Source organism: Carya illinoinensis, chromosome 11 (assembly GCF_018687715.1).
Source record: "Carya illinoinensis cultivar Pawnee chromosome 11, C.illinoinensisPawnee_v1, whole genome shotgun sequence".
NCBI lineage: Eukaryota > Viridiplantae > Streptophyta > Magnoliopsida > Fagales > Juglandaceae > Carya > Carya illinoinensis.
Window position 1 is genome coordinate 35,665,945 of NC_056762.1, and position 27,980 is coordinate 35,693,924.

Below are 27,980 nucleotides of genomic sequence, written 5' to 3' on the forward strand. Positions count from 1 at the left end.
TATCATACACCCTTAATGACTCGTTTGATTACACGGATGAGATGAGGTGAAAATTGAAAGTTCAATAAAATCTTATTAGACTATAATTTTGTAATATTATTTTTGTTTTAAAATTTGAAAAAATTGAATTATTTTTTGTATTTTATTTGAGAGTTTGAAAAAATTGTAATGATTAGATGAGGTGAGATGAGATAGTTTGTGAAAACAAATCATATCTTAGTTACTTGTAAGAAAAAGATTTTTCTTTAATTAATTTTAGTTTAAAAATAATTTATAATTTATCTCATTATTAAAAACTAACCTTATGACGATAAAAAAATGTGTGATGTGAGCGCTGATCTAAAAAAAATGAGATTAATTCAGGCTAAGTTTAGATATAAAGATAATCCCAACTCATTTTATCTAATCATTGCAACTTTCTTAAATTTTCACACAAAATATATTAATAAACAACTCAATTTTTTTAAATCTCAAAATAATAATAATATTAAAAAATAATATTCTAACAATATTTTATTCAATTTTTAACTTTTATCTCAATTCATCTCATTTCAATTCACTATCCAAATCTCATCTAATTTTATTTTATTTAATTTTAAGGTGAGATTGATTAAAATTTATGTTTAAAGTGATGATTCAAATAATTAGAAAGCCATTATTATTTAGAAGAAGAAGAAGGAAAAAAAAAAAAGAGTTTTGTTACATATAAGTAAAGTTGCGTACTAATTTGCGTGTCAATACTGATTCTTTCATACTTAAAAGTTAAATTAGCACTGTTTTTAATAAAATCTACTTTTTAACCAATCATAATAAATTGATATACAAATTAGTACACAAATATACTTACAACTAGACTTTTTTTAAAAAAATACGAATATAGTTTTAAAAAGTTATAACGAGGCCTGATAATTTCCCAACGAGATGTGGTATTGGCGCTTTACCCAGATGGCTTATCTTCCAAAGCTATCGTTTCCGAGGATAGCAACCAGAGGCCCGTATCGATTAGACACACAAACGCCCGAGACGAGAGGGAGAGAGAATGCGAAGCATAATCCTCTCAGATTGTATGTTGGGGGCAAAGTCACTGCCTTCATGTACAAGGCATAGCAGACCTGTCACCTGTTGTTGCTTGTTTTCTTCGAGTTCACGCTCTAAGAAGCAGAATTCCAAGCTTTCTCGTCCAAACCCAAGTCTCGTTTTGTCCAGGTAACTATCCTATCTGAACCTCCATGCCAATTCTTCTACTGTCTACGTCAAGGAAAAAGCTTTAGAGCATTGTATTGTGATCTTCCGAGAAATTAGAATTCCTCAAGACCTGAAGAGCAGAACGTTTAAAAATAAAAATAAAAAAATAAACCAAACAAAATGGGAAACAGAGATAGCATTTTATCTTCTGAAAGAAACGGTTAACTTTATCTTGCAGGTACTCAAGCCGATGGTCTGCAACTACCAGAAGTTCAGATGGCGTCGTAATATTTTCTCATTCCCGAGTTCTTCTTTTTTAAATTCACCATACGTTGCTTTTCACTTTAGAAAGTTTCGAGAGATTCCTATTTTGTTCTTCTTTTTTGGGTATAATGCAATGTGCAAACAAATTTATTCGCTAAATCGTATAATGAGAAAAGTATATTTACTTTTTAGTCTTCATTACCGTTTAGACTGGCTAATTGGTGTTATGTGTTGAAGATAATATCAAATCAAAGTGATTTGATAATTATGAAAATCAAATGAAGATAATATCAAACCAAATTATTGATTTGATATTAACTTCAACAACCCCCTCAAACTCAAGGTAATGTTCCTATAAATAGGGATATATGCTTGATTTGATATTATTCAACATTATGTAATAGACTTGCTCGGCCTAGAAATTGCCTAACAAGCACAAAATGAAATGATCTTGTCACTGTGTGGGATTGCACTTGCTTATCTTTGTGAAGTTTCTCTTAAGTTTCCTTCTTTTTTGGTTCCCCTAGAGCATTGGAGGCTGACTTTGTTTCTTTTAAATGGCTTCTGTTGGGGAGGAGATAAATACTGGAGACTCCGAGTGAGTCCTTGTCTCTTTGATATATCATATTGGGATTTTAATGCAAAAGCTTAAGCCAATGGGTTCATGCCTGTTAAAATTATATTAACTACTCATTTTGTTATTACCATTTTTGTGGGATGTAACCAATTTTAACCATTCAAACTCCCATTTGTATGCTCATTTGCACGTACACAATTCTGTTTACATGTTCCGGCCTTGTTTTGTCAGGTTTGCATGCATGGATGAGAATTATGAGGCTTGGTTTCTTGTGATGTATGTTGATGAGGAATTCTAATTTCTGACGCAGGATTTAAGGCATCTTGATTACAAGACCTACAAAATGAGTACAAAATCAACACCTGTGATGGATGGTTGCAGTGCTTCATCCAAATCTCCAGCAAAGGATAATTCAAGAGGGGAATTTGATATAGCTACATATATCCATGCTTCTGATCATTCACTTGGTGATGTTATGAAGTTTCTTCTGATGCTTGGGTTTCTCACCCTTCAAGGCTCTCAACCAGCAGTTGCTGTTTCAGATGTTGCTAGTGGGTTGCAATCAATCCCCTATTTAGGGGACGTTGGTGATATTAGCACAGGTTTTGCTTCAGTTAGGAAAACCTCCCTGTAACTTATACAAATAAGTTTCTCATCATAAATGAAATTGTAGGGTTTTTTTTTTTTTTTGCCAAAAGGAATTTACAAGTCTATCTGTGTAACTTCACTTAGAATTTTTATGTTTTTCTGCTATGACAAACTTTCGGGCATTATTAGATGTTACCAATGTTTATTTACTATATGAGAATGGTGCACCTCCAACTACTAAACCAGTAATGTGTTCTTCTGCAGGCATTCTTGCTTATCTTTTTTTCGGAACTAGGGGACAAGACCTTTTTTATTGCGGTAACTTTTGGATATGAGTTCTAGGTCCATAGTTTGTAGTTCTTTTTATGACATATATGCGTGTCTAATTTACTTCTTACCACTCAAAAATCGTATTGGGCACAGTCTGATCAGTTGTGATAATACCTCTAGAAACATTGTTTTAGTTGACCGGTTGACTAGTCAGGCATTATACACTTACCTATTTGGTTACGTAGTTCAGATGAGATGAGATGAGATGTTTTGAATAGTAATAAATAAAATATTGTTATAATATAATCTTTTAATATTAATTTTGTATTGGAATTTGAAAATTTTGAATTGTTTATTATATTTTGTATGGGAATTTGAAAAAGTTGTAATGATTAGATGAGATCAGAGATAATAAGACCAGACAAAAATTTGTAATTATTTGTCTTTTCTTTCTCCTTACTGTGTTTTTCTCTAGTTGTACATCAAAGACATATCATTATGCCCCCAACTAATTGAAGGTTTAATGTTCTGTGCAGGCACTTCTAGCAGCTAGGAACTCTGCTTCTGTTGTCTTTGTTGGGACTTTTGGAGCACTTGCGTATGTTATTCTGTTTACTCATGGATATTTAGATGTCCTTTGCATTGATGTTTTATTTCTTTTTTCTTATTTTTGCCAATGAGTTCTATCTCAAATGATACTTTCTCCCTCCAAAAGAATGAGGTTGAGGGTGAGGTAACAGGTTTGGGATCCTCTATGTGCATGTGTAGTTTACCAATTAAAAAAGATACCTTTGTCATCGTGAAGATTTTTCTAACTACCAATGCCTTGTTATTTTTTAAGTTACCAGAACCTTAGGAGAACTGACCAACACCTTTTAGTAAAGTAAGAAAATTCCCATATGTGAGTGCAAAAAACGCATAGCTTAGAATATGTCGGCTAAATGATTTCCTTCTAACTTGTAGTAATGCATAGCTGTCCTAATCCATTGAATGAAGCATTGGTTTCTCTTTTCAACAGAAGCATCAGAAAATTTTTATCTTTGGATTTAGTAATATCTAATCAACTCGTTTCACCATCAGAGAATAGTTATTGTGCATTTTCCCAGTTCTTCAATTTACAGAGATGTCTGTTTATCATGGGCAGGGCAATGACCATCGTATCTGTTATTCTTGGAAGAACTTTTCACTATGTCGACGAGATCTTACCATTCAGGTACTTTCCTTGAAATTTTCAAGCAATTTAGGAACTTAGGGTGAGAAAGTTACATTTGGGGAGACTGGTAGCTGATAGTGTAATAAATGACATGTTACTAAATGCAGCAGACATGAAGATGTATAATTATCCTGAAATAACCATTCTGAACTAGAAATATCTCTTTTGATAATTTGGAAGATCTGAAACGATATATTTATGCTTGATAGAACTCATTGATTTGTGTCTGGAAATTGCCTGGCCAATATGACCCATCATATCTCAATGAACGTTTTATTTTGGGGTGATGTCCTTCTATGACGTTCTAAGCAGGGCAAAGTATATTTTGCAACCCCAGACTACAACCCTTTTTTTTCAAATTCCACTCCAAACCACCAAAGCTGTGAACTTGCAATCCCAAACTACCACTTTTTGGCAATTTGCACCATCAGTTTAGACCTGACCATTGTTTTCATAGTTATTAAAAAAAATTGAGTTTAGATCTGACCATCAAGATCATTGAAAAATAGGACCGTGGAACAATCTTGAAAATAAGATCATGAGGGTGCAAATTGCCAAAAAGTGGTAGTTTGTGGTTGCAAGTTGATGGTTTTGGTAGTTTGGGGCACAAATTGATGGTTTAGGGTGCAAATTGAAAAAAAAGGTGTGATAGTTTGGAAGTGCAAAATGAATTTTTTCCTATTTTTCGGAAGAAAATTCTTGGATCTTGGAGGATTTTCTAGACTTCATGCCATATAAGTATTATCGGATCTGCAAAGTATGACTTTTTGTTTGAATGATAATCTGAACTTGTTACATGTGGTGCTAATATTGTCTGTTGATCCCAGGTTTGGTGAAACTGATTTGCCCATTGATGACATCGCTGCAGTTTTCCTTTTGGTAAACTTTCTTTTTTGTGATCTTTTAATATTTAGCTGGGGAAAAAAAAAAAGAATATAATACCTCATGTTCATAGTTAAGCATTTTATATCATGATGGAAATGAAACAACCATTAAAACTCTCGAATTCTTTGATGAAGTAAGTTGTACTAGTGTGCTACTTGCAATTGATATAGGTGTATTTTGGGGTTTCAACCTTGCTAGATGCCACCTCCAGTGATGGTCTAAAAGCAGAAGATGAACAGAAGGAGGTAATTTTAAAGAAACAATAATTTTGGATATTTTCATATTATTCTTTTTAAATGTGTTGCAATGCTTTGTGGCATTTATGTTGTGGTAGGACTAAATTCTAATGAATGTCATGTTTGCGTTTGAACCAGGCAGAGTTAGCAGTTTCAAAATTTTCAGGAAATGGTGCCGGGATATTATCTTCTCTCAATACTATTGTTAGCACTTTCTTCTTGGTTTTTGTTGCTGAATGGGGTGATAAATCATTCTTTTCCACAATAGGTTAGTGGAAAGGCCAAACACCTGTAGTTATCAAGTTGTACGCCAATATACACAATTTGATGGAATTGTGTTGAACTGGAAATTATCCTTTCTTTCATGCTGCCCATGAGACAATTTTCTTTGCACGGATAGATTACCAGATCTAGAATATGCAAATTAAAGATGTTCTTCTTTTGATAGAAACAATAGCGATGACACTTCTGCACCTGTATGACATTTACTTTGTGCCCAATGTCAGATGAATTTATAAGCAAGTTTACCATTTATATTGTAATCATTACAAAACATAAATTAGCTCTTGACTAAATTTGTGATCTGTGTTACCACAAAAGATAGGAAATGTCTATTGCCATATCTTGGAATTCAGAGAATAAAGAGGATGAATGTCACATGTTATAATCTGAAATTTAAGGTGTAAATTATCATCATAACATGTAATGGACTTGGTCAAAATAGGATGAAAAACAAAGTAATCTCTGTCAAACGTGATGTAGTAGTAAAATACAATGCCGTCAGTGTACAATGTATGTGCTCTTGCAGTTCGATTTTCTTTTCATTTTCTCTCCTTTCTTTCCTATTAAAATTGTCCATGTACGGACTGCCTCACATACCAATCTCACCACTTGAACCGCAAGGGTTAGAGATTCGTTTTATAGCTATTTAATTTACTGTACTAACTGTACAAGACAAAGGTTCTACTTTTTCTTCCCGATGCATTATTTAATTTATTTTGTTAAGTGTCTTCTGTACTAACCCAAACTCTTGTCTTATGCAGCACTTGCTGCAGCATCTTCACCTCTTGGAGTCATCGGGGGAGCACTAGCTGGTCACGGCGTGGCAACTTTGGTAATTTGTTACTCTTTTTTTTGTAAGGAATGCATGCCCCTTGCTTTGGAGCCAAAATATTGACTTAGCACTCAGCTGTAGGCAAATTAATTTCAAATAGAGGTTAGCTGTAACTACGCAATCCCAATTCTTTGTATTTGGTAACTTATTACTGAACATCACCTTTGACATAAAAGCTTGTGATCATGGGCTCTGAATGGAAGATTTTGCACATCATTTGTCTGGATAATAGACAAATTTAATCATATCCAATTTCTGTCCTTTTCAGAATTAGATAAGCTCTTCCCCCTTTCTTTTCTGAATTAGATAAGCTCTTCCCCCTTTGGTTTCCACCTGTTAGTACATGCCTGGCCTACTACATTTGAAAACATTTTTCCATGCAGCTTGCAGTTTTGGGAGGTTCTATACTGGGGACATTTTTGTCAGAGAAGGTAGGTCTTAAAAGCTTTCAACCTTTTATTAGCTGTTAGGAATTCCATCTGATATTCCATGAGATTTCTCCAAAACTTGAGACTGTTAATCTTCGTAGGAAAGACATCATTAAGAAGTCCTAATGATTTTCAGATAATTCAAAGCAATATGTATCCAGAATATATTCTGTTGGAAACACATTAAGACCATTTTACAGAATCTAGCCAGATCACTTCTTTATTAGAATATGCCAAACTACCACCATATAAAGAATTCAGGAATTGGGATGCTTCTTTTGTTAACAGACGTGTAGTTGAAGAATGTAACTATCAACTTTATATAGCGGCCACGAGCAGCAGCATCGTGTATATATGTATGTGCCTTAAAGAGGCGCATATGGTACACCAACATGTTTGTGCATGCGGATAAGTTCTTTCCCATGAGACTTCCCTACTTGCAGCTGCTAACGTACATGAGGCATTTTCTACACTTCGGACCCCACTGCTTACTTTAATTGAGACTATTTCATCTTAAAAGGGAAACATAATATTTCTTTCAGGAATTACTTGTAGTGTACACTAAGGAAATGCTTCTCTTTGCATGCAATAAAGAAAGTTAGGCAACAATCCCAATCTTCTGTTCCTTGTGCAGGCCATTGCATACATTGGAGGGAGTCTTTTCCTTGTCTTTGCTGCAGTAACATTGATTGAGATAGTGAGTTAGGAATTAGAATATGTACGTTTCTGTAAACTCCTAGAACATCAATTCCTTCCATGTCCATCCATGCAAGAAGAAATATCTGTACCAGTGAGATTATTTTAACAGCTTGTAATGTTGAAACAAAGCCTTCATATGATGTGGGTAGTGACACAACACCTCATTTACGTAATATAATTTAATTTGTAATATTTAAATTTTAAAATTTATCATTTAAATAAAATTATTATACGTAGATGATATGCGGTGTAAATGCCTTTTAATAAAATTATTGATATGACATACGAACTTAATGGGAGGTGGCAGGATTTAGCTGACGTGTCAAGCCCTTGACCATGAGTAAAGCCTTTTACCAAGAATCAATATGTCCTAAAAAGATGATTGTGATTTGTGGGTGGAGGAAGGCAAATCCCCACACTGCGCTACTGCATGCCTCTACCTTCCAACCTTTTCCATTGGCCGATCTTTCCACTATGGGCTTTTCTTCGTACAGATCTTACGTGTCCAATGGCTTCACTTCCCTTTTATAATAACCAACGGCAATATATAATTCTTCATTATTGAGAGTGAGCTTCAAATGCGACCTTAAATTAGTTGTTTATCATAGTTTTAAGGAACAACTATGATTCCATTAGCATTCGAATATGCCTTCAGAATCTGAAAATGACAATTTGCTTGATGGTGAAAAATTATAATAGTCTAATTCTTATCATTGTCTTATAATATGGTATTAGATTATTTGAGATTATTTATTATATTTTATTTATAAATCTATTATCTAATATTACATATTGAGATAATAAAAAATGAGTAATAAATAGATTTTTTTTACTTGGGATTACTTCATAGGATTGTGACATTGATCATATAAACTATATCTATCGTGTCAGCAAGGTCTATGACGTGTGATTATTTAATTATTTTTATGGTAAATCGTATTAATAGTGCCATTATCTTGTTGATGGCGTTAATTTTGATGGGCCGTTTGTCAGGCGAAAGGGCCCGTATGTGCAAAATTGCAATGCCCATAATTATCCTTTATTTATTTATTACATAAGTCTTACGTATGACGAACACACTGCACAAAAAAGAATATTTGCAGTCGTAATTATACAAACGGCGTGCAATCATTTTGAAAAAAATAAATTAATATGGAACTCACATAAAAAAAACTAACTTTTTAATCGTAGATCCTACTCTTTTTCAAAGCGATTGCGCGGCGTTTACAATTATACGACTGTATGTAGCATTGCTCCACACTGTACACACCGGCCGGTCCGGAAGTGATTTATTTAAAATAATTAAACAATTTAATAGGACAACAATTTGGCAAAAAACTAAAAACAAAAATGACGATAAAACCAAGGGAAGAGTTTTGAAGTGGAAGGCAAGCCCATGGAAAATCATTTAGAATATATGAAAAATATATAAATAATAGTTTATATTATAAAATTTCAAGATTTAAAAAAGATAAATGATGTTTACAATTCTATAGTTAACAAGCTTTGCATACCTTTTTAAAAAAATAGGTAAATTTGAGATTTAAATGAAAAAATTATTTTTTGATAATAAATTACAATTTTTTAAAATTGAGTGTGCGAGATTTATATATTGTATAACTGTATCTAATATTACTTTTTATAATAGAATATTTTAAGAGTATAATATTAGTGTTCTACTTGGATGGTATTGCTCAAGTTTACCCCTCGGTGAAAAAAATTTCGTCCAGCAGTAAAATCTAGATTGATCACTACAGAAGTAAAGAAGTCAAGCCACAGTGAAAATGATATGCACAGGGGAATCTCGTGTTCGAGCTTATTGACAAACGGAATTAGAAGTATTTTTAGGAGAGGAAATGAAGAGTTGAAACCTTGTTTGAATTTTCTTCCTAAAAAGGTTGGTGATGGATCTTTAGCAGAAGATCGAGTGACTACCACACGGTCGACAATCACTATTGGATGCTTACGTGTTCATATTTTATTGTTGGAAAATGAGGAAAGAAAAAGAGATAAAAGGAGAATCTATTCTTTTTTGACTTTTCAAAATGTTGGGAAATCCGAGGGGCGCGCTTCATCTCCTCCCGTCACCACTCTTTTCGAATTTTGGTTTTACAAAATCACAAATTCCACACGGATTTTTTTCTATCTCGAAAACGAAACAGCTTTCCTTTAGATATTTTATTTATTTTTATTGGTCCAAGTCTAACATTCTTTTCTAATAATCTGATCTAATATTTTTGCTACATAATATTCTCTATAGAGGATCATAGGATGAACAGGTTGAATAAGATTTTGCCCGAAATCATATCCCCTATTTAGAGTGGCTTTATTCTAGAAAGGTTAATTCTTGACGTGGCTTATAAAACTATGTATTCAATAAATTCAATGATGAAGGGACAAGACAAGTTATATGGTATTGAAGTTAGACATGAACAATGCTTATGATCAGGTGTAGTGAGAGTTTCTTCGAGCTGGTATGGCTAAGTTGGGGTTTAATTAGGAATGTATTGGCCTAATCACAAGATGCTTAAACTAAGTGATACGAATATTGAAGGGGCCACGGCATCACGTAGAAAAAGCACAAGAACCAGCAAACCAAACATTAAGTTGGTTGATTACGTTGCTTGATTCTCGAGACTTGATCTTATTATCATTTATTGTTTTATTTGCTATTGGTATTCTCAATATCGTGAATTGAGAGAGGGTTGGTTTTGCATCGTGAGTAGAGCAATCAGGTGTTCATACCTATCACTAAGTTTCATATTCTATTTTACTTGATGGCTCTCCTCATATTAATTTCAAAGTTTCTAGAGGTTTGAAGTAGGGTGATCCATTATCACTATACCTCTTTATGTTATGTTATGAAGCATTAAGTGCTTTACTTAATCAGATTGAAGTGTCTAAAGCCATCACTAGGATTCCTATTACTCGAAAACGTAACCATTTGTATTTTGCATATGACAACTTATTATTTTGTAGAGCTAACTCATTGGAACAGAGCAACATGATTGGTTTGCTAGATTGTTATGAAAAAGCCTCAAGCCAAAGGCTTAACAAAGATAAGACTTCAATTCATTTCAACAGAAACACAAATAGGGAAAGTCAGGGGGATTATTCTGAGTATTGCTAAGGTAAGATCTTCATCCTCATATGAAAAAGTACTTGGGATTACTTGCTCTTATTGGTAGATCTTGTTTCAAAGTTTTTTCTTAAATTTTGGATAGAGTTAGAAGCATGGTCAATAGTTGGAAAACCAAGTTGCTGTCTAAAGCAGGCAAGGAGATGTTATTGAAGGTAGTGATTCAAGCATTGCCCACCTATTGTATGGGTAGGGCTGTTCATGCGGGCCGGATTTGACCCGGAGTCCGGTTATACTAGATTCCAGTTCCGGTTTTCGGCCTGGGTAAAATCTGGGCCGGAACCCGGATTAATCCGGTCTGGGTACCGGATTTTAAATCTGAGACCCGGGTTTAAAATCCGATACCCGTTTATAAACTGGAAAAAAAAAAAAAAAAAAAAAAAAAAAAAAAAAAAAAAAAAAACCCTAATTCTACCCCGCCCCCCCATTTCAGATCTCTCTCTCTCTCTCTCTCTCTCTCTCTCTCTCTCTCTCTCTCTCTCTCTCTCTCTCTCTCTCTCTCTCTCTCTCTCTCTCTCTCTCTCTCTCTCTCTCTCTCTCTCTCTCTGTGCGATGCGAAGTGGGTCTCTCCCTCTCCCAGTTTCCTCTCTCGCGCCGAACCTGTCTCCTACCTCTCTCGCGCCGAACCCTCTCTCAGTCTCTCCGAAACCATAGTCATCATCCCTCTCTGAGTCTCTCCGAAACTCTAGTTTCTTCATCCCCGTGCCTCATCGTCATCCTCGTGCCGATATATGTAAGTAGATGCTTCTGTAATGTGTTTGTTTAGCTTAGACTGCCGATAGCATTAGGGTTTATTTTCTTCTCTGTTTTTTTTTTCTTCTCTGCCGATAGCATTAAGGGATTTTTCTTCTTATATGTTGCCTTTTTTTTTTCCATCTATTTGGCTTTTCTAGAAATAGAGGTACCAGATGTATGGCTTTGGTACATGTAGTATTATTTATTTTTTGTCTCTGCTCATTTGGGTTTTCTAGAAATAGAGGTACCAAATTTTATATTGGCTTTCCTTGAAAAATGCATCATTTTCAGTCCCAGTTTATGGTCTCTGTAACATGATTGGAATTTGGATTTGTGACGGTGGCAGAGTAGATATGACATGATCAGTGAGAGCCATGGACTTTTTTGTAGTGTCATAATTGACTTAGGGCAGCGGTAAATAGAATCTTTCATGCTTGCTAGGACCAATTCATTGGTGGGTACTGTAAAATTGTTAGGGTTTAGTGTTTGGAAAGATGCAACAAACGGCTTAGGATTTAGGGTTGACATCTCTATAAAAGAAGCCAAATTCAGAAACTGTTCTGGTGCTGTGGACAGCGCCCCAAAACGGTGTTTTTGTGGTTGGTTGTCTCTTTTTGCAGGCTCATTTTTGATAGGTTGGAAGGGGAAAGAGAATGATAAGAGTTAGAAGATAGTATTTTAAGCATATAGAGGTAATTATCTTCGGATCTAAGCTCCTTATGTCTCCCTCAACACCAGTCCACTTTACTTTTGCCTAGCCTACAAGTTTCATCTTTGAACCTCTCTATTCATTATCAATCATGTCGCACAATCTTTAGTATTTCGTTATAGAATAAACAAAATGAGAAGATACCATAAAAATTTAACTTTCTTCATGGTTGGGAACTTCCATCTTTTTCTTCTTTTTGTGATATCCTTAGTGGTAATTGATATTCTTGCCTCTATAAGTTTCTCCTTGCACACTGGGCATCACACCACCCTTGGTTTGACAGGTTCGGCTTAGATCACATAATCAATTTGTAGTTTCCATCAAGTTGTTCCAGAATTCTAAATGATGGGGCCTGGGAAGTGTATAACATGGCAAACTAGCATTTCTTGTGTTTGCTTGTTATTGTTGTGTTTTAATTAGTGCTTTGAGAAGCACAATGGCAACCGATTAGGCTTTGAAGGAACATGTGAACATTGGGCTTGAAAAACATTTAGCATGCATGCACATGTATATTTGCCTTATGAGCTAAGTTCGTAGGACTTCTTGTTTCTCTGTTTATAGCTATGAGCTAAGTTCTATGAATAATTTGTCTTATGATTAATTGGGTACCGTAGCGCTATTAGGTTGTACTGATGTTTCAAGATGCACTAAGATATATGTTCAATTTGGATGTGTGACTGATTGATGAACTCCATTATGATTTATGACCTACATGTCATAAATAGTAGTTGTGCTGCTCAATCATCTGAACTTTCTCTTAGAGGAAACCATATGACTGGAGGCAAAATAAATTCTCTTTCTGCAGAAGCACCTGCAATGCTTATGCCAAGCCTAGCTCATTCGAGATTAGTCATGGAAGCTATACAAGAAGTAAAAATGGTGCAGATATCATGAGGCAGACCTGGGTTTCCCCCTAATATTTGTTTTATATTCAGAGCCAACTATTGAACTGTTTAGGTCTAGTATTAGATATCAAACAATGCTAGTTTTCAGCTTCTTTGCGAATGAAATTAAAAAGTTTAATTTTGTGCTTTTAACGTGCATTCTTTAATTTTTTTTTTTTTTAAAAAAAAAAACTGTTGTCTATTCTTTCTATCCATGAAACCTTTGAGATATCAGTGTATGTCAATTTTTTCTGTCTTGCATTGCTATTTTTTTTTTTTTTTGGATGAGCTGTTAATTTGTAGTCCAGGTAACATGGTCAGGGTATACAAATATAATCTCTCTTGAAATGTACAATTCTTAAAGCTTCATGAAGCCCATGTTAACCATTGAATTGGTGAGAAAATTTTCAATAATAGGTACTCTTCCGTATTCTTATAAAGCCTCACTTTTGGAGAATATAACTTTGACTGCCTAGAAATCTGGTCATAGGAAAGGAACACTATTCTTAGGAAATTAATAGAAATTTTTTCTCAAGATTTTTGTCTGAACATTGCCATGTTATCTAGACATAAAAGAATCATCTTACAAAGGATCTCTTTGATAGTAATACCAATTATATAAAGTTCTAAACTGAACAAGTTGTATTTTGCAAAATACATAATTTTGCATAATTTTAAAACTTAAAAAAAAATCTTTATTAATCAACCCTCTAGCTTGTTCTATTATAAGTGAAAGAAATAATTTGTGTTTTTGTGAAACTGCAACAGATTTGGCAGAGTATGATGAGGTATTGTGAAATGAGGGGCAAGGACCTTTTGGATGCAGGTGTAATTACACCAGCAGATCTCTATGAATGGATGAAGGCAAAGAATACTGATGAATCAGCCATTGTTGGCGTTGGCTTGCCTTGTTATTCATAGATATGTAATTTTCATATATTGTAGTTGTGTTTTGTAATGTAATATATAAATATCAAATAATGTAATTAGTTAAAAAGGTAATTAGTTTTATTTTATTTTATTTTTGAAAGGAAACACTTCATATAATATTAACCAGAAATATTTTTTGTTTTATATATAGAATATATATAAAACACGTCAAATTAAATATTTTTTCTTGAAAAAGTTGTATAGAATATAGGCTTTTAGATTAAAAAAAAAAATTATGCTTTTCAACACTATCATTTTCTTGAAAAAAAAAATTAACAAGTAAGATTTCGTTATTAAAAAAAAAAAAAACCCGGGTATAGTCCGGAACTCGGATTCATCCGGGTTTCGGCCCGGGTCACAATCCACACTAATTCGGTCTGGAATCTGGACAGGATTTGGAACACTGGTTCTGGGCCGGGTATACCTGGATTCCCGGTCCGGAACCCGGATGAACAATCCTATGTATGGGTGTGTTTAAACTCCCTAAATCCCTTATATATAAAATTAACCAAGTGATAAGGCAATTTTGGTAGAGCCAACAGCATAACGAAAAGAAGATTCATTGGTTTTCTTGGAGTCAAATGAGAAAGGCCAAGTCAGTATGAGGTTGTGATTTAAGGATTTGGAGAGTTTCAACCTGGCACTACTTGTGAAACAAGGTTGGAGGTTTCTGCAGATCCCAGAGACCTTGGCTAGTAAAGTTTTCAAACTTAAATATTTCCCTACAATCTCATTTCTAGAAGCTAAGTTGGGTGCTAATCCATCTTTTATTGGGAGAAGTTTATTTGCAACAAAGAATCTGGTGGAAGAGAGATCTCTATGGAGGATTGGGAATGATGATCAAATGAGGATATGGAATGATTGTTGGATTCCCCAACCTTCTTTCAAAATCCAAAGTATGCTTGTTGTCTTGGACTTTAATGCAAGGGTAAATGTTCTCATTGACTCATATACAAGGAGCTAGAATGTCCTTTTGCTCAGAGAATATTTTTCAACTAGGGAAGTGGAGTTGATTCAACAAATGTCTGTTAGTTGTTCAAACTATCCAGACAAGTTAGCGTGGAGGTGTAGCATGAATGGCCTTTTTACAGTAAAAAGTGCATATTATTTATAGAAGGAGATGATTGGGAGATGGAGAGGGCAAGGCTCAAAAACTTATATAAGCAAGTATGGGCTCTACTTTGGAAGCTAAATATTCCTAATGCAACTAAAACTTTCATATGGAGAGCTTGTCTAGAGTCTCTGCCAACAAACTCAAATCTTTTTAAGAGAAGGGTTGTGGATTAATCAGCTTTATGTTCCCTATGTCACCTAGAGAAAGAGACAAGTATTCATACAATATAGGGATGTCCTGCTGCAAATGATGTATGGTGCATGGGAACAAAAAAGCTTAGAAATCTAGTTTTTTTGCAGTCAGTATTTTGAAGTGGTTTGCAATTATCATTGAATTGTTTGAGTAGGAGTTAGTGGAGGAGATTGTAACAACATCTCAGAAGATATGTCAAAGAATAAACACTTTTTTTAAAATGAGTTTTTACTCATCCAATAGAAGTCATGCTTCAAACAAAGCAGGCAACCATTGAATTTCAAGATGCCAATAAGAAGGAGAGTAAGAATGAGGCAGTCTCGAATATCATCATTGATAGCTGAGAATCTCCCCTTTGTTGGGATCTATAAAGTAAACCGGGATGCAGTTTTGAGTAGGAATACTAGCAAGGTGGGCATTGGGATTATTGTAAGAGATAGTGAAAGACATGTCATTGCTACAAAAAGGATGCAGGGAAGTTATGTTCAAGATCCTCACTTGGCTTAATTCTATGGTTTTTCAAGCAGTTAAATTTGCTTTGGAGGTTGGAATAAGAAAGATCATTATTGAAGGTGATATCTTAAATGTTATTAAAAGCATTAATAAGAGTTTGGGTTCTAGCCAGTACTCGAGAGCTATTACCTGGTACACAAAATCTGTTCTTGCACAGTTAGATTATTGGGAAGCTATTCATATTAGAATGGCGTTAAATGTTGCTGCAATGCACTTACTAAAAATGCATTAGGAATATCTAAGGATATTATTGATATAGAAAGTTGTCCCTCTTGTATTTTTTACCTCATTTAAGAAGTTTAATCAATGAAGAGCATTTCTTCTTTCAAAAACAGAAAAGAAAAGAGAATGATAAGAGGAATAAGGATACAAGCATATTTATTGTACAATTGATCAATATGACAAGGTTATTTTATCAAAATATTAAAATCTTTTAAAATCTTGAATTTCTCATTTTTATAAAGAGATAAAGACTTTAAATCCAGTAACATTTAATAATCATTTAATATTATCTGATAAAATTATTTCGATAGTTATGAATGTTGTAGACCCATTCAGGTGCATGTTCCTTCTACTTCAAACTTTAATCTTCAAAGGAAACTTTTAAAAGAAAAAATTCTGTAAAGCTATTTATTGACATAAAAAGCAAATAGTTAATGAAATTTTTGTCTTAGCATTAAAAACATGTATACTTAGCCAAGAGCATCTACCCAATTGTATAACAAAAAAAAAAAAACATTTATACTTTATATATATATATATATATAACTCATTTAACCTCGGCATTAAAGTTCTTTAACAATATGGAGTTTTTGTCAAAAAATCTTCTCAAACTCATCTATAAAAATGAAAAGATATTTGTTGAGCATACCATAAATACATGTATTTTTAAAAGTCTAATTAAAAAAGAATTTTGTTACTCCTCAGTCATCATTTCCACATACTATATATTATATTTATATTTATTTTTTTAATTTTATTATTCTTAAACTAATTGAATTTTTCTACTCATCATTCATACACCACACATTTGGTAAAAGAAAAAAATAAAAAAAAAATTATTTATAATTTGTAGTGTGAGGATGATGAGAATTTTTCATTAATTCTCACGTGTCTCTTGATAAAAAATAATAATAATAAAAAGAAAAAAAACACATATGCATCTCATATGATCAATAAAATTTATAAATTGACGTGACTTAATATCATACATTAAATTTATTTTATAATAATAATAATTTTATAATTTAATATATTATACCAAATCAAATTACAATTCAATATATTATGTCAAATCAAATTAATTTGTAACATTTTTTTTTTCTTTACAAACTAAATATATCTTAACTCATAAACAAATTGGATAAAAGTTGCTGAAATTGAATTGGGAGGAAAACACCGCAATGTAGAAGATATGTATAGTTTATCCTTGTCGTCCATCTATAAAGTGGTGAATAAAGATGTGATGAGATAACAACAGCTACAGATCCTTCTAGTTGGGTCTATGGTCGGCGTGGTCGTTTCTTCTTTAAGGGTAAGAACGACGACAGAGGAAGGGAGTCGAGTCTCGTCGAGTGGGGTCGACAAGGCAAAGCACGAGCAACGGTGACGAGGCGCTGCTACCGACTCAGTAAACGTCACGTCCAGGGTTGACGTGGAAGGATTGGTCGCGCGGTACGAGAACCACCCGATTTCGCATCGCCACGCCACGCTACCCTACGCCGAATTCCAACCCTTGACCTTTCAAAGCTGCCTCGAGATGCCATTTTGCTTTCACATTTCTTTGCCTGGCCTCCACGCGGTGACCAGTATCTGAATAGTGCACCATAAGTGGTACAGGTTCATTTGTCTTTGAAATTTGGGAGTTTATTCGTATCATCGTATGTTCTTATTTGACTCCCATCTTTTACACGACAACAAGCTTTCATTAATAAAATCATTGACAGGCTACAGCTTACCTAACACGTTCAGATGCTGCTTTAACCAAGAGATATTCAACATTTTCGAAAGAGATGGTATTTGCAATTAAATATGTAACTTTAGCGAATTTATTTGAAAGAGATTGAGTAAATATATAATTTAATAAAAGACTAATTTTTAAATAATAAATTTTATAATTATTTAAAAAAATATGTAAATTTGTACAATTTATAACTATAGCTAGTATTACAGGTGAGTAATTGAATTTGTCATTATTCTTGAACCACCATGACTCTATCGACAGGTGACGCGGGCTCGTTGTTTTTATCATTAATACCTATGTGTTTTTCAAAGTAATCTTTTAAATTGGACTTAAATCACGAGAACATTAACTAATCTTAGCCTTATAGATATTGCAGAATGGTAGCATGGTTTTTGCCTCCAAACTTGTCCACATTTTGTACATATTTTTGCACGATGTTTGATATGTACTAGCGTTCACAAAATTATGCTCATATTTGACATTTATTATGTTTTGTAGTCAGAACCAAAATCCTTCGATTCATATGACACGCAGAATATTTTATTTAAGGAAATATTTTTTTCTACTTAAAAATATAATAACTCTTAGTTCAATCTTGTATGCATTTTGCGTAACCCCACAACAAATGTCATGATAAAAATCTATATATTTTTATTATTTAACGTTTGTATTGCACTATCTAAATTCATGCATGAAATAAACAGGAAATGGAGACCTATATGTCTTTTGGATGTGTTTCACTGCCACTCATATACGATCATCTGCAACCAAAGAGTAAAGTGACTTGAGAATTTACGGGAACGCCTCATATATCTAAGTCAGATATCACAATAAGGAAACATTTTCAATACCAATGAATCATATGGATCCTAATATACCTGAGTTCTTTGTTTATGAAGAGCCTGTGAAACATTTGTTATCATGTGATAGTAAACTTATCTGTAGGGGTGTAATTTTGGACTGGCAAACTGGTGAACTGGCCTGGTTTGACAGGTTTATAACCGGTCCAGTTACGAAGCCAATTCTTATGTTGTGCAAATCGGCTGAAATAGTCCGGTTTCAGTTTCCCACTTTTTGGGACCGAACCAGACCGGTTGTGAAAATATTAATATATAAAAATTAATTTTATATAATTTTGAATATTATATAAAATATTTTATGTATAATTATATATGAATTTTTGATATATAATATATAAGTATATATTATATATGAAATAATTTTATATTATAATTTACAACATAAGATCTTAACCTTAAATATGAATATTTATAATTTGTTTGGTCATATGTTGTTAATAACAAAAAATATATTAATTACATTTTATGGTATAATAAATTTTCAACATATGCTTTTAACTCTTTGATAGTCCACTTTAAGTCTATATATAAACATAAAACAATGATATAAATCATTATAGTATTAGTAGTTATATTAATGCTGTATCACTAGATGATAGTATAATGATATCATTATAATATATCACTATAATATATATATATACACTATAGTGATATCACTATAATAGTATAATATATAGTAAGGATGGTGTTATTATAGTTAACTATCATAATATGTTGGTATTAAGTATATGTAACTTAATAGTATCAATATCAACAGTATTACTAATATTTATATATGTTAATATAATATATATATATATAAAGTATACTATATTAATGTAAATATCATAGTATATTCTATTTTCTTTTACAAATTTACATTTTATTAAAATAGAAAAATCAGACTAGAATTAATAAAATTGAATGTATCAATTTAGAGGAATAACCGGTACGTAATTGGTTTTTAAAAATACATAACTTATATATACCGGTTCGGTTTTAAATTTTGTCGAAAACCGGACTAGACCTAACTGATTACACCTCTACTTATCTACCATTCGAAATTCAAATGTTGAGACGGAGGGTTTATCTATATTTGAATGACAACTATATTCGAATGATAACTATATTCAACCAGTAACTTCCTTTTTTCGATGAATTTTTGAGTAGTTATCTTCTTAATGAGTAGAATGGATTGAGCCTTAGAGGTGGACTGAGCCCTCGGGGGCTGAGTTAGCGGTCCGACTAGTGACCCAAGTCCATTGGTTAGCCCAATGGGTGCCCAATGGGTGTTAAAGGATATTGAGCCCTCTTTAATATGGTTAAAAATTTATTTATCATTCATTACTTTTCATTCAATTATTGGATGCAACCTAAAAGAATGGTGAGGAAATGGGATGGTTGATAACAAATTTCAATATCCAAAGTCCACAGACATATCTTCCCTAGTCCAAAAAGTAAAAAGAGAATGCATAATTGGAGAGCATCTCTTAGAGATTGATGGAATCATTCCTCTTTAAGAATGGAACGTGAGAATTAAATGTGGAACATCAATAACCAATTTTCGAAGGAGATGAGGGGATATAAAGTGCACCATTGATTGATATTGAAAAAAGTAACAATAATAGACAAAACATCACCCCTCTACTAAATACAAATATTTGCTTCTGTTCATCGTACACACCATATTAATAATATCATTATGAATTATTTTATTTTTAAATTAATAAAAATATATCATTCATATTATTTAGACGGTAGGATTTGATTTATAAAATTTAAAATTTATTTTTTAAATTAATTTATGATACATAAAACGTGCACTTTATAAACATCTTGAAATAACAATACTCGACCTAATAGAATAATACAATCTTTATTATCTTTTTTGGATAATGATATTTTTACACATCTTTAATCTTTTATTATTATTTTTACTACTTAATATATTTTTTTTAACTTTTATTCTTTGAATCTAAAGTAAAAATCTCATCACATGACCTTCATGCATAATATAGAAGAAAATAAATTCAATCTATTAACGTAATAATATAAATTAATTAAAAAATGAATTCAATTTTATAAAAATTTTAATCTAAATTTAAATAGTAAAAAGAAAAAAAAAAGTTGGATGATAAAATATTAATATAAGAAGGGTAAGGGTATCATTATACATCTTTCTTTTTTAGGTCTAGTTTATTTTGTAAATGAGATCAGATGAGATGAATTGAATTGATATAAAAGTTAAATAAAATATTATTAGAATATTTTTTAATATTATTTTTATTTTAAAATTTAATAAAATTAAATTATTTATTTTATTTTATATAAAAATTTAAAAAATTCGTAATAATTAAATAAGAAATATTTTTCTTCAACTTTGTCGTTATTTTCTTCAAATTCTTGTTTTTAAATTTTGTGGTTTTAATTTTAAATAATAATATATACAATCATTTTTACGTATTCTTTATATACTCCATTGATATGATTAGTTGAATTAATTTTTTTTAATATTTAACTAATCATATCACTAAAATATATAAAAAATTATATAAAAATAACTATACATTACATTTTTGTTTTACTTTAACTTTTTAAATGCCTAAACATGACGCAGGTGGACCGCGGTTAGTGGTTTCTATATAATTTTCGTAAAACCACGGTTTAGTCCTTGCATTTTCATAACACGCGTATCGTTGCACTCGCAGTCCGTAGTTTCCACAAACACTCTGTTTCTCTTCGCCTTGCCCCCCGCCCGCCCTCCCTCCCCACCTCTCTTTCTCTGTGGTGCCGGCAGCTTCATGCCCTAGGACTCTCCTATCTATCGCCGCCACGCACCAATCGTTGATCGAATCGTAATTTGAAGGTAATATTGCTTTTGCCCGTTACACCCTCTCCAAATCTCAGACCGTACGCTCTCCGATTTTGTGTTCCCAATCTCTCCCTCTCTCTCTGAGGCGTTCTTTGATGTCAGATTTAGTTTCCCGTTCTGGTTCTGTTTGGTTTGCTGAGAAAGCGCTATGCTTAATTGTTCTTGCTTTTTTTTTTTTTTTTTTTTTTCTTGGTTGAGCTGAAACAGCTAAACACAGTCATGAATTCTGATTTCACTATTTCCTACGTTTACTCGGAAACCGGTCGGAACTTAGTGGGCGGTTTTTTTGCTTTTCTATTTTATTTCGAAATTCTATGAATATAGAAGTTTATTACACGTATGAGTTATATTCAATAAACCCGCAAGAAAACTAATTTTTTCTTTCTTTCTTTTAATCTTACCTAAACCGATTCGGGGATTATTTTGTACATGGGTTTGCTTGATTTCTTGTTTGAATCTTGAAGGGCTTGAGTGTTGTTTTTTTTTTGGTGAAAAAAAAAATTCGGACTGGATTTTATTTTTCATTAGAAAGCACCTTCTGGGTGCATGCTAGCCCTGAAAGGGAGTGCCCTGGTTTGGTGTGGTTCCATGACATAAAAAAGATTGTAATTTGTTTTTAGGTGATTTCATTTGTTTTGCATTTCTTTGTTGATGTTTTTGGGTATGTGCTTTGGGGTTTAATTTCTCTCGTACATAAATTGTATATGTTTCCCTCTTTTATTGCTTTATATATCAGTACAACCTTTTGGGTTTTGCCTTTTGGACTTATGATCATGTTAGTTTAGAAAATGTTTTAATTTAATTTACCTTTTATTTGGTCACTGAGAATACTGAGATGGGAAAAATGGAGCATGTCTCAACTCGATTTAGTTTCTGGGTAATTACCAAGAGAGAGAAAGGGGGAGAGGGGGGGGGGGGGGGGTTCGTCCTGTCGATCAGATAGATCTAGTATATTACAAAAAAAGTAATGGTCGCTATACGAGGCTTGTTTTTGGACTCGTTGTAATGGCATCATTCTGTGCAAAAACTGAGTTCAATCATTTGTTTTATGGGTAGTCATATACGAGAGTAAGTGTAGGGCTATAATAATTTCTCCTTTATTTATGTTACTTGTTTTAAAGAAAATATATGTTATCATTTTTATCATTATCCTCTCTAAATCCCTTGATGTGATGTCAAATGATTGGCCAATGAGTGGAATATAGCAAAAATATAGAAAATATATGCTAACCTTAAACGATGTCAGGAAAATGGAGACTTGGAATTTTTTGCTTCTTCAATTTACCTTCAGTTATTTGAGTTCCTCAGTACACAAATTGGTCAACTTGATCCTCTCTCATCTAATATTTTTTCTAAATTTGGTTATGCAGTTTAGGCACTACGGAACAGAAATTTTTGACCTTTTCGTCAGGCTCATTTTTCCATTTTCTCAAGTTTTCATTGGTAGAAGAGGCATATTTGTAGTCCTATTTTTCTATTATTTATGACATTTGTCATATCTGAGTTGTCATACCGACACAAAATCAATATTTGCTTTTGTAATATTTTATCTTTCCATTTTCTCGGTTTGTAATCATATTTCTTGTCTGTTGGATGTCTTTGCAAATATCATACACCTTTTCATTATTTAATTATCTATATCATTGGGGTTTCCCTTTCTGATTATCTGATTTGTTCCCTCTTAGGTATTCAGCGTCATAGGCGCTTCTGCTGCCGGCTATAATCAGTTCTTGCTTTTTCCTGGCGTAATAAAAGAGGTTTGCTCCACTTTATTTCTTCTGAAATCAAATTTCTCATTCACGAAATTGTATTCTAAGGTGCTATTTTGTGCTGAACATAGTCTATATTGTTAAAGATAGCAAAAAATTTGATTTTTTTAAAAAAAGAAATGGTGAACAAAACATGGCCAATAATGTTTTAATTGTCTATTTTCTTACTAATAAAATTCTCTATTTTCTTAAATTTCTTGCAAAGCTCATTTCTGGACTTTAACTTATGAAAGTACTTTTGTTTATTGTCTTGATTTCCAAAGGAAAAATACAACGAGATAACAAAATATGTTGTATGTCATTCTTAGACCAACCACTTCAGTTGCACTGCCTATGACATGCTGACACCTTTAAGTCATCTATGGGTGTAACAGTCTACTTTAGGAGCCGGATATCTGCTAAATGGAGAAGAAAGCAAATTTTTTTAGTTCTAAGTATTTTATCTTTTCATTGCCTCGTAGGATTATGCTATGCCATTTGATTTTCCATCGTTTATTGTATATATACCTAAAGTTCTAAGATGGGAATCACACATGAAATTTTACGCTATTGAGTATTTAAGCATGAGTGAAGCTGTCCTAATTTGGTGTATGCCTGAGGAACCCAGATTCTGTTGTGATTATTCGCTACAATTTCTTAATCTAATGACGTGATCTCTGAAACAGGATGACTGACTGCCATCATGTTGTAGTGAAGAAATCAAGTCAAAGCAAATTCATCTTCAACTGTTCCAACTGATCAGTTGAGGCTTGGGTTAAACTTCTGCTTTAGGAATGGATCGGTGTGACACATCAGGATTTGTTAGTGGGGGAGTGATGGACACTTTTAGTGACCTCTAACCCTAATTTTGAAGCTAGTTTCTTCACCCGGAAGTCAGGCAGACTGTTCTTTTGCAATTGAGATTTGGTTTGGTAGCATCGTAATAGCTTTTATTTCATGGATATGAGGTCCCGGAACTTGGGGTTTAATGCAAAGTATTCTAATACATTCAAGATTTTGGGAAATTTGGTGCAAGTTGGTGGAGCTGGAGCTGAATTCGTCATGGGTACTGAGTTACGGCTTGATTTCCCTGGGTCTTCTGTCCCTTACATGCCCACCTCAAAGGGAATCAAAAGGAAGTGGGGTTTCAATTGGACCATGGGGCCGCAGGTCAGCTCTTCACTGTCTCTTGGGCTTGGCCGTTCACCGAGTTCTTCAGACAGCAAGGGCAGTTCAGCAACTGCTTGTACTACAATGTCTTCAGCCAAAGAGACAGATGAGGAGTCCTCAATGGATCTTGAATTGGACTTCTCACTCCATCTTGGTGGTGAGAAAATACCCAGCTCGAAAGAAACCACTTGTTCAAATTTGAAAACCCTGGAAATGCCACCCAAGGTTGACTTGGAGTTAAGTCTCTCCACTGTACCTTCTGAATCTGAGATCACTAGTGTTTATCCAGGTTCAACTCCACTTCAATTGGACATGGAGATGCCACAAAGTGTTGGTGGGAGCCAAAATGGTGATGAGGGATCATCTCGTTGGAAACCGGGGATTATTATTCCTCCTTTGCAGACTCCAATGAAGACAGGGCGGCCCATCTATTTCAATCGAGTTCTCAAAAAAATTGATCAAACTCCTATCGTTCCAGACCTCTCACCAAGTGTATTAACAGCACCGAAAAGCTCAGTCACCTGTACTTCCGGGATAACACAGCAGCGGCAACAGCTACAACATCGTAGCAGTAGTTCTAAGACATGCCAAATTGAAGGGTGTGTAAAGGGAGCCAGAGGTGCTTCTGGCCGTTGTATTTCTCATGGTGGCGGTCGGAGGTGCCAAAGAATTGACTGCGACAAGGGAGCTGAGGGTAGGACTGTGTACTGCAAGGCCCACGGGGGTGGTCGACGATGCGAATACCTTGGTTGCACAAAGAGTGCAGAAGGGCGCACAGATTTCTGTATTGCACATGGTGGTGGTCGAAGATGCAGTCAAGACGGTTGCGCTCGAGCTGCCAGAGGAAAATCAGGATTTTGTATCCGGCATGGTGGTGGCAAGCGATGTCAAAGTGAAAATTGCTCAAAGAGCGCTGAAGGCCTCTCTGGTCTTTGCATCTCACATGGAGGAGGCCGACGATGCCAAGCATTAGGATGCACAAAAGGCGCACAAGGGAGCACAATGTTTTGCAAGGCCCATGGTGGTGGAAAACGATGTACGGCACCGGGGTGCACCAAGGGTGCTGAAGGGAGCACATCTTTTTGCAAGGGCCACGGTGGAGGGAAAAGGTGTGCATTCGAAGGTGGATCATGTACAAAGAGCGTGCATGGAGGAACCAACTTCTGTGTGGCCCATGGGGGTGGTAAGAGGTGTGCTGCGCCAGAGTGCACAAAGAGTGCAAGGGGAAGGACAGATTATTGTGTTCGTCATGGTGGGGGAAAGAGATGCAAGTTTGATGGGTGTGGCAAAAGTGCACAAGGAAGCACTGATTTTTGCAAGGCACATGGTGGAGGAAAGAGGTGTTCTTGGGGCCATCCTGGATCTGAATATCTCAGCCAATCTAATGGTCCTTGTAACTCCTTTGCAAAGGGGAAGACAGGTCTCTGTACTGTCCATGCTGGCCTGGTCCAGGATAAGAGGGTTCATGGAGGTGTTACCCTGGGACCTATGATTCTGGATCCTAAACTTATCCAGCCAGGGAAAGAGGTCATCACTGGGGACATGAATGTTGATGCTTGGAAGATAGGGACTGGCACTGGAACTTTGGCTGGCAGAACTAATTCTGATTTGAACCAATATGGAGTCCCAACTGCTCAAATCTCAGTTGGGGAAGGGAACCTCTCGTCAATGCCAGTATATCTTCCAGAAGGTAGGGTGCATGGGGGTAGTCTATTAGCATTGCTGGCATCCGGTTCTGGTCTTGGCTCAAGAAGTGGTAAAGGTGTGGTCGTTACTTCATCCGAGCCAATGGAATCTTACATTGTGCCTCATGGCTGGATGTAAGGCTATTTGTCTCCATCATTCTTGATATGGTCTCTGCAGTTCCCAGAATTTCTTAGCATGTTTGTGTCCATTTGCTTAGTTTGTTCAGTGGCTTGATAATCAGTAGTAGTTCTCACTCATTGGTACAAATGGAGAGAACCCCTTAATGCATTGACGCCCTTCTTTAACGGTTGGGGAAGTTAGTTAGGAGATAGTTGGCATTTGGAGTCAGGTCTTTCTTGTAAATACTAATATTTGCATCTGTCCGGCAGGTTATTGTGAATACTGGTTACTAGTATATAGTAAGTAACCTGTAAGTTTGGTCAGACATTGTGGTTGTAATAAAGTCTGTTGTTGGGGTCATATTTCCTGTTGGAACTAATTAGTTGTCAGGAGCTGCTTTAATCCAACCACGACTTGTGGACGTCTGAAAATTGGCGCTGGTACCAGCTATCCTCGTATTATTATAGTTGTCTGTCTATTTTAATGATGCCCCTGTTGTCCATACATTTGAATAATGCTTTCGTTTTCATTCTTGCTATTGAGTTTTGCCTCAAGACCTGTGATTGGTTTCTAGTTTTACTCTCTACGTTGTGCAACTGATTACAGTCATAGAACATTGAAATATTTTTTTCTCATATCTTCCTGCATTTTGTATATCACAACAAACGATTTCACAGAGATTCTTTTTCGGTCTGTTTCGTCGCTTTCAAACAGTATGATATTTTCCGGTGGGGAAGAGAACATGTATGTTGAAAACATTAAACCCCGTTTGGTTATACAGATGAGATGAGATATTTTAAATAATAATAAATAAAATATTGTTATAGTATACTTTTTTAACATTAATTTTGTATTAAGATTTGAAAAAGTTAAATTATTTATTATGTTTTATAAGAGATTTGAAAAAATTATAATAATGAGTTGAGATAAAATGAGATGAGATATTTTAAATTTTGGTAACTGCTGATCTTAAACTCTTGTTTGCCTCAAAATCACGTGACTTTACTTTTCTTTTTCTTTTAGAGCTTTGCTATTCATCATATCTATATACCACATATTATACTTATTTTTATTTTTATTTTATTTTATTTTTAAATTAAATGAATTATATTATATATTTAGTAAAAAAATAATTAAAAAATTATATATAATATGTGAACAATAGCTGATAAAATATAATTTTTCTTTCTATTGCCCCCTAGGATAGCCAAGTGACGGTGGCTCTAAGGTGTAGCCAAGGGGCATCTGAAGAACGGGTTCTCTCACTTTTTGGTGTAGAGATAAGAATTTTGAGTTTGAGATGAGAGTTTAAAATAGAATTTTTAATAATATTATTATATTAAAATTAAAAAAAGTTATATTAAGATTTGAAAAAGTTGAATTATTTATTATATTTTGTATGAGGATTTGAGAATGGTGTAATGATGAGATGGAAATTTTAAATTTAAGATAAAAATTTTAGATTTCTAAACTATGCTCCGTTTGGTTATATAAATCGAGATGGTTTGGTTATATAAATAAGATGAGATGATTTAAGATTTTTTAAATAGTAATAAATAAAATATTATTATAATATTTTTTTTAATATTAATTTTGTATTGAAATCTGAAAAAATTAAATTATTTATTATATTTTGTATGAAAATTTAAAAAAATTATAATAATAAATTAAGATGAGATGAAATTTTTAATTTTATATAATCAACTCGAACCATTTAGTTTTATTGCTGTGAGAGGTCTATCATTTAGTTTTAGGAAAACACTATTTTGCCGCCTGGGGTTGACTGCTCGGGTTGACTGCTGGGCAAAAAAATATATATATATTTTTTTGCTTAGTGATTAAGAAAGTGATTTTAAATGTATTGGTGTATTTTTTTTTTTTTACTTAATGATTAAGAAAATGAT

The 27,980-nt window shown here is 33.7% G+C and overlaps 2 protein-coding genes across 5 annotated transcripts; both read left to right on the forward strand.

Moving 5' to 3' along the window:
• The first annotated feature begins 929 nt into the window (after nt 1-929).
• LOC122282652 (protein PAM71, chloroplastic) lies at nt 930-7,700 on the forward strand. 4 transcript variants are annotated; one of them, XM_043094600.1, is made up of 13 exons: nt 1,064-1,206; nt 1,424-1,469; nt 1,977-2,047; nt 2,337-2,639; nt 2,879-2,932; nt 3,421-3,482; nt 4,029-4,097; nt 4,925-4,976; nt 5,153-5,227; nt 5,357-5,486; nt 6,262-6,332; nt 6,716-6,763; nt 7,395-7,700. In XM_043094600.1, exons 2-13 carry the CDS (start codon nt 1,436-1,438, stop codon nt 7,464-7,466), a joined length of 1,041 nt encoding a protein of 346 aa, XP_042950534.1. In that variant the 5' UTR covers nt 1,064-1,206; nt 1,424-1,435; the 3' UTR covers nt 7,467-7,700. The 4 variants fall into 4 exon arrangements, with proteins under 4 accessions (XP_042950531.1, XP_042950533.1, XP_042950530.1 ...); XM_043094596.1 differs by lacking the exon at nt 1,977-2,047 and having other exon boundaries at nt 931-1,206; XM_043094597.1 differs by lacking the exons at nt 1,977-2,047; nt 6,716-6,763 and having other exon boundaries at nt 930-1,206.
• A 13,494-nt stretch (nt 7,701-21,194) lies between these two features.
• Nucleotides 21,195-26,563, forward strand: LOC122281199. Its single transcript, XM_043092532.1, has 3 exons — nt 21,195-21,346; nt 23,038-23,109; nt 23,787-26,563. Exon 3 carries the CDS (start codon nt 24,058-24,060, stop codon nt 26,092-26,094), a length of 2,037 nt encoding a protein of 678 aa, XP_042948466.1. The 5' UTR covers nt 21,195-21,346; nt 23,038-23,109; nt 23,787-24,057; the 3' UTR covers nt 26,095-26,563.
• The last annotated feature ends 1,417 nt before the right edge of the window (nt 26,564-27,980 follow it).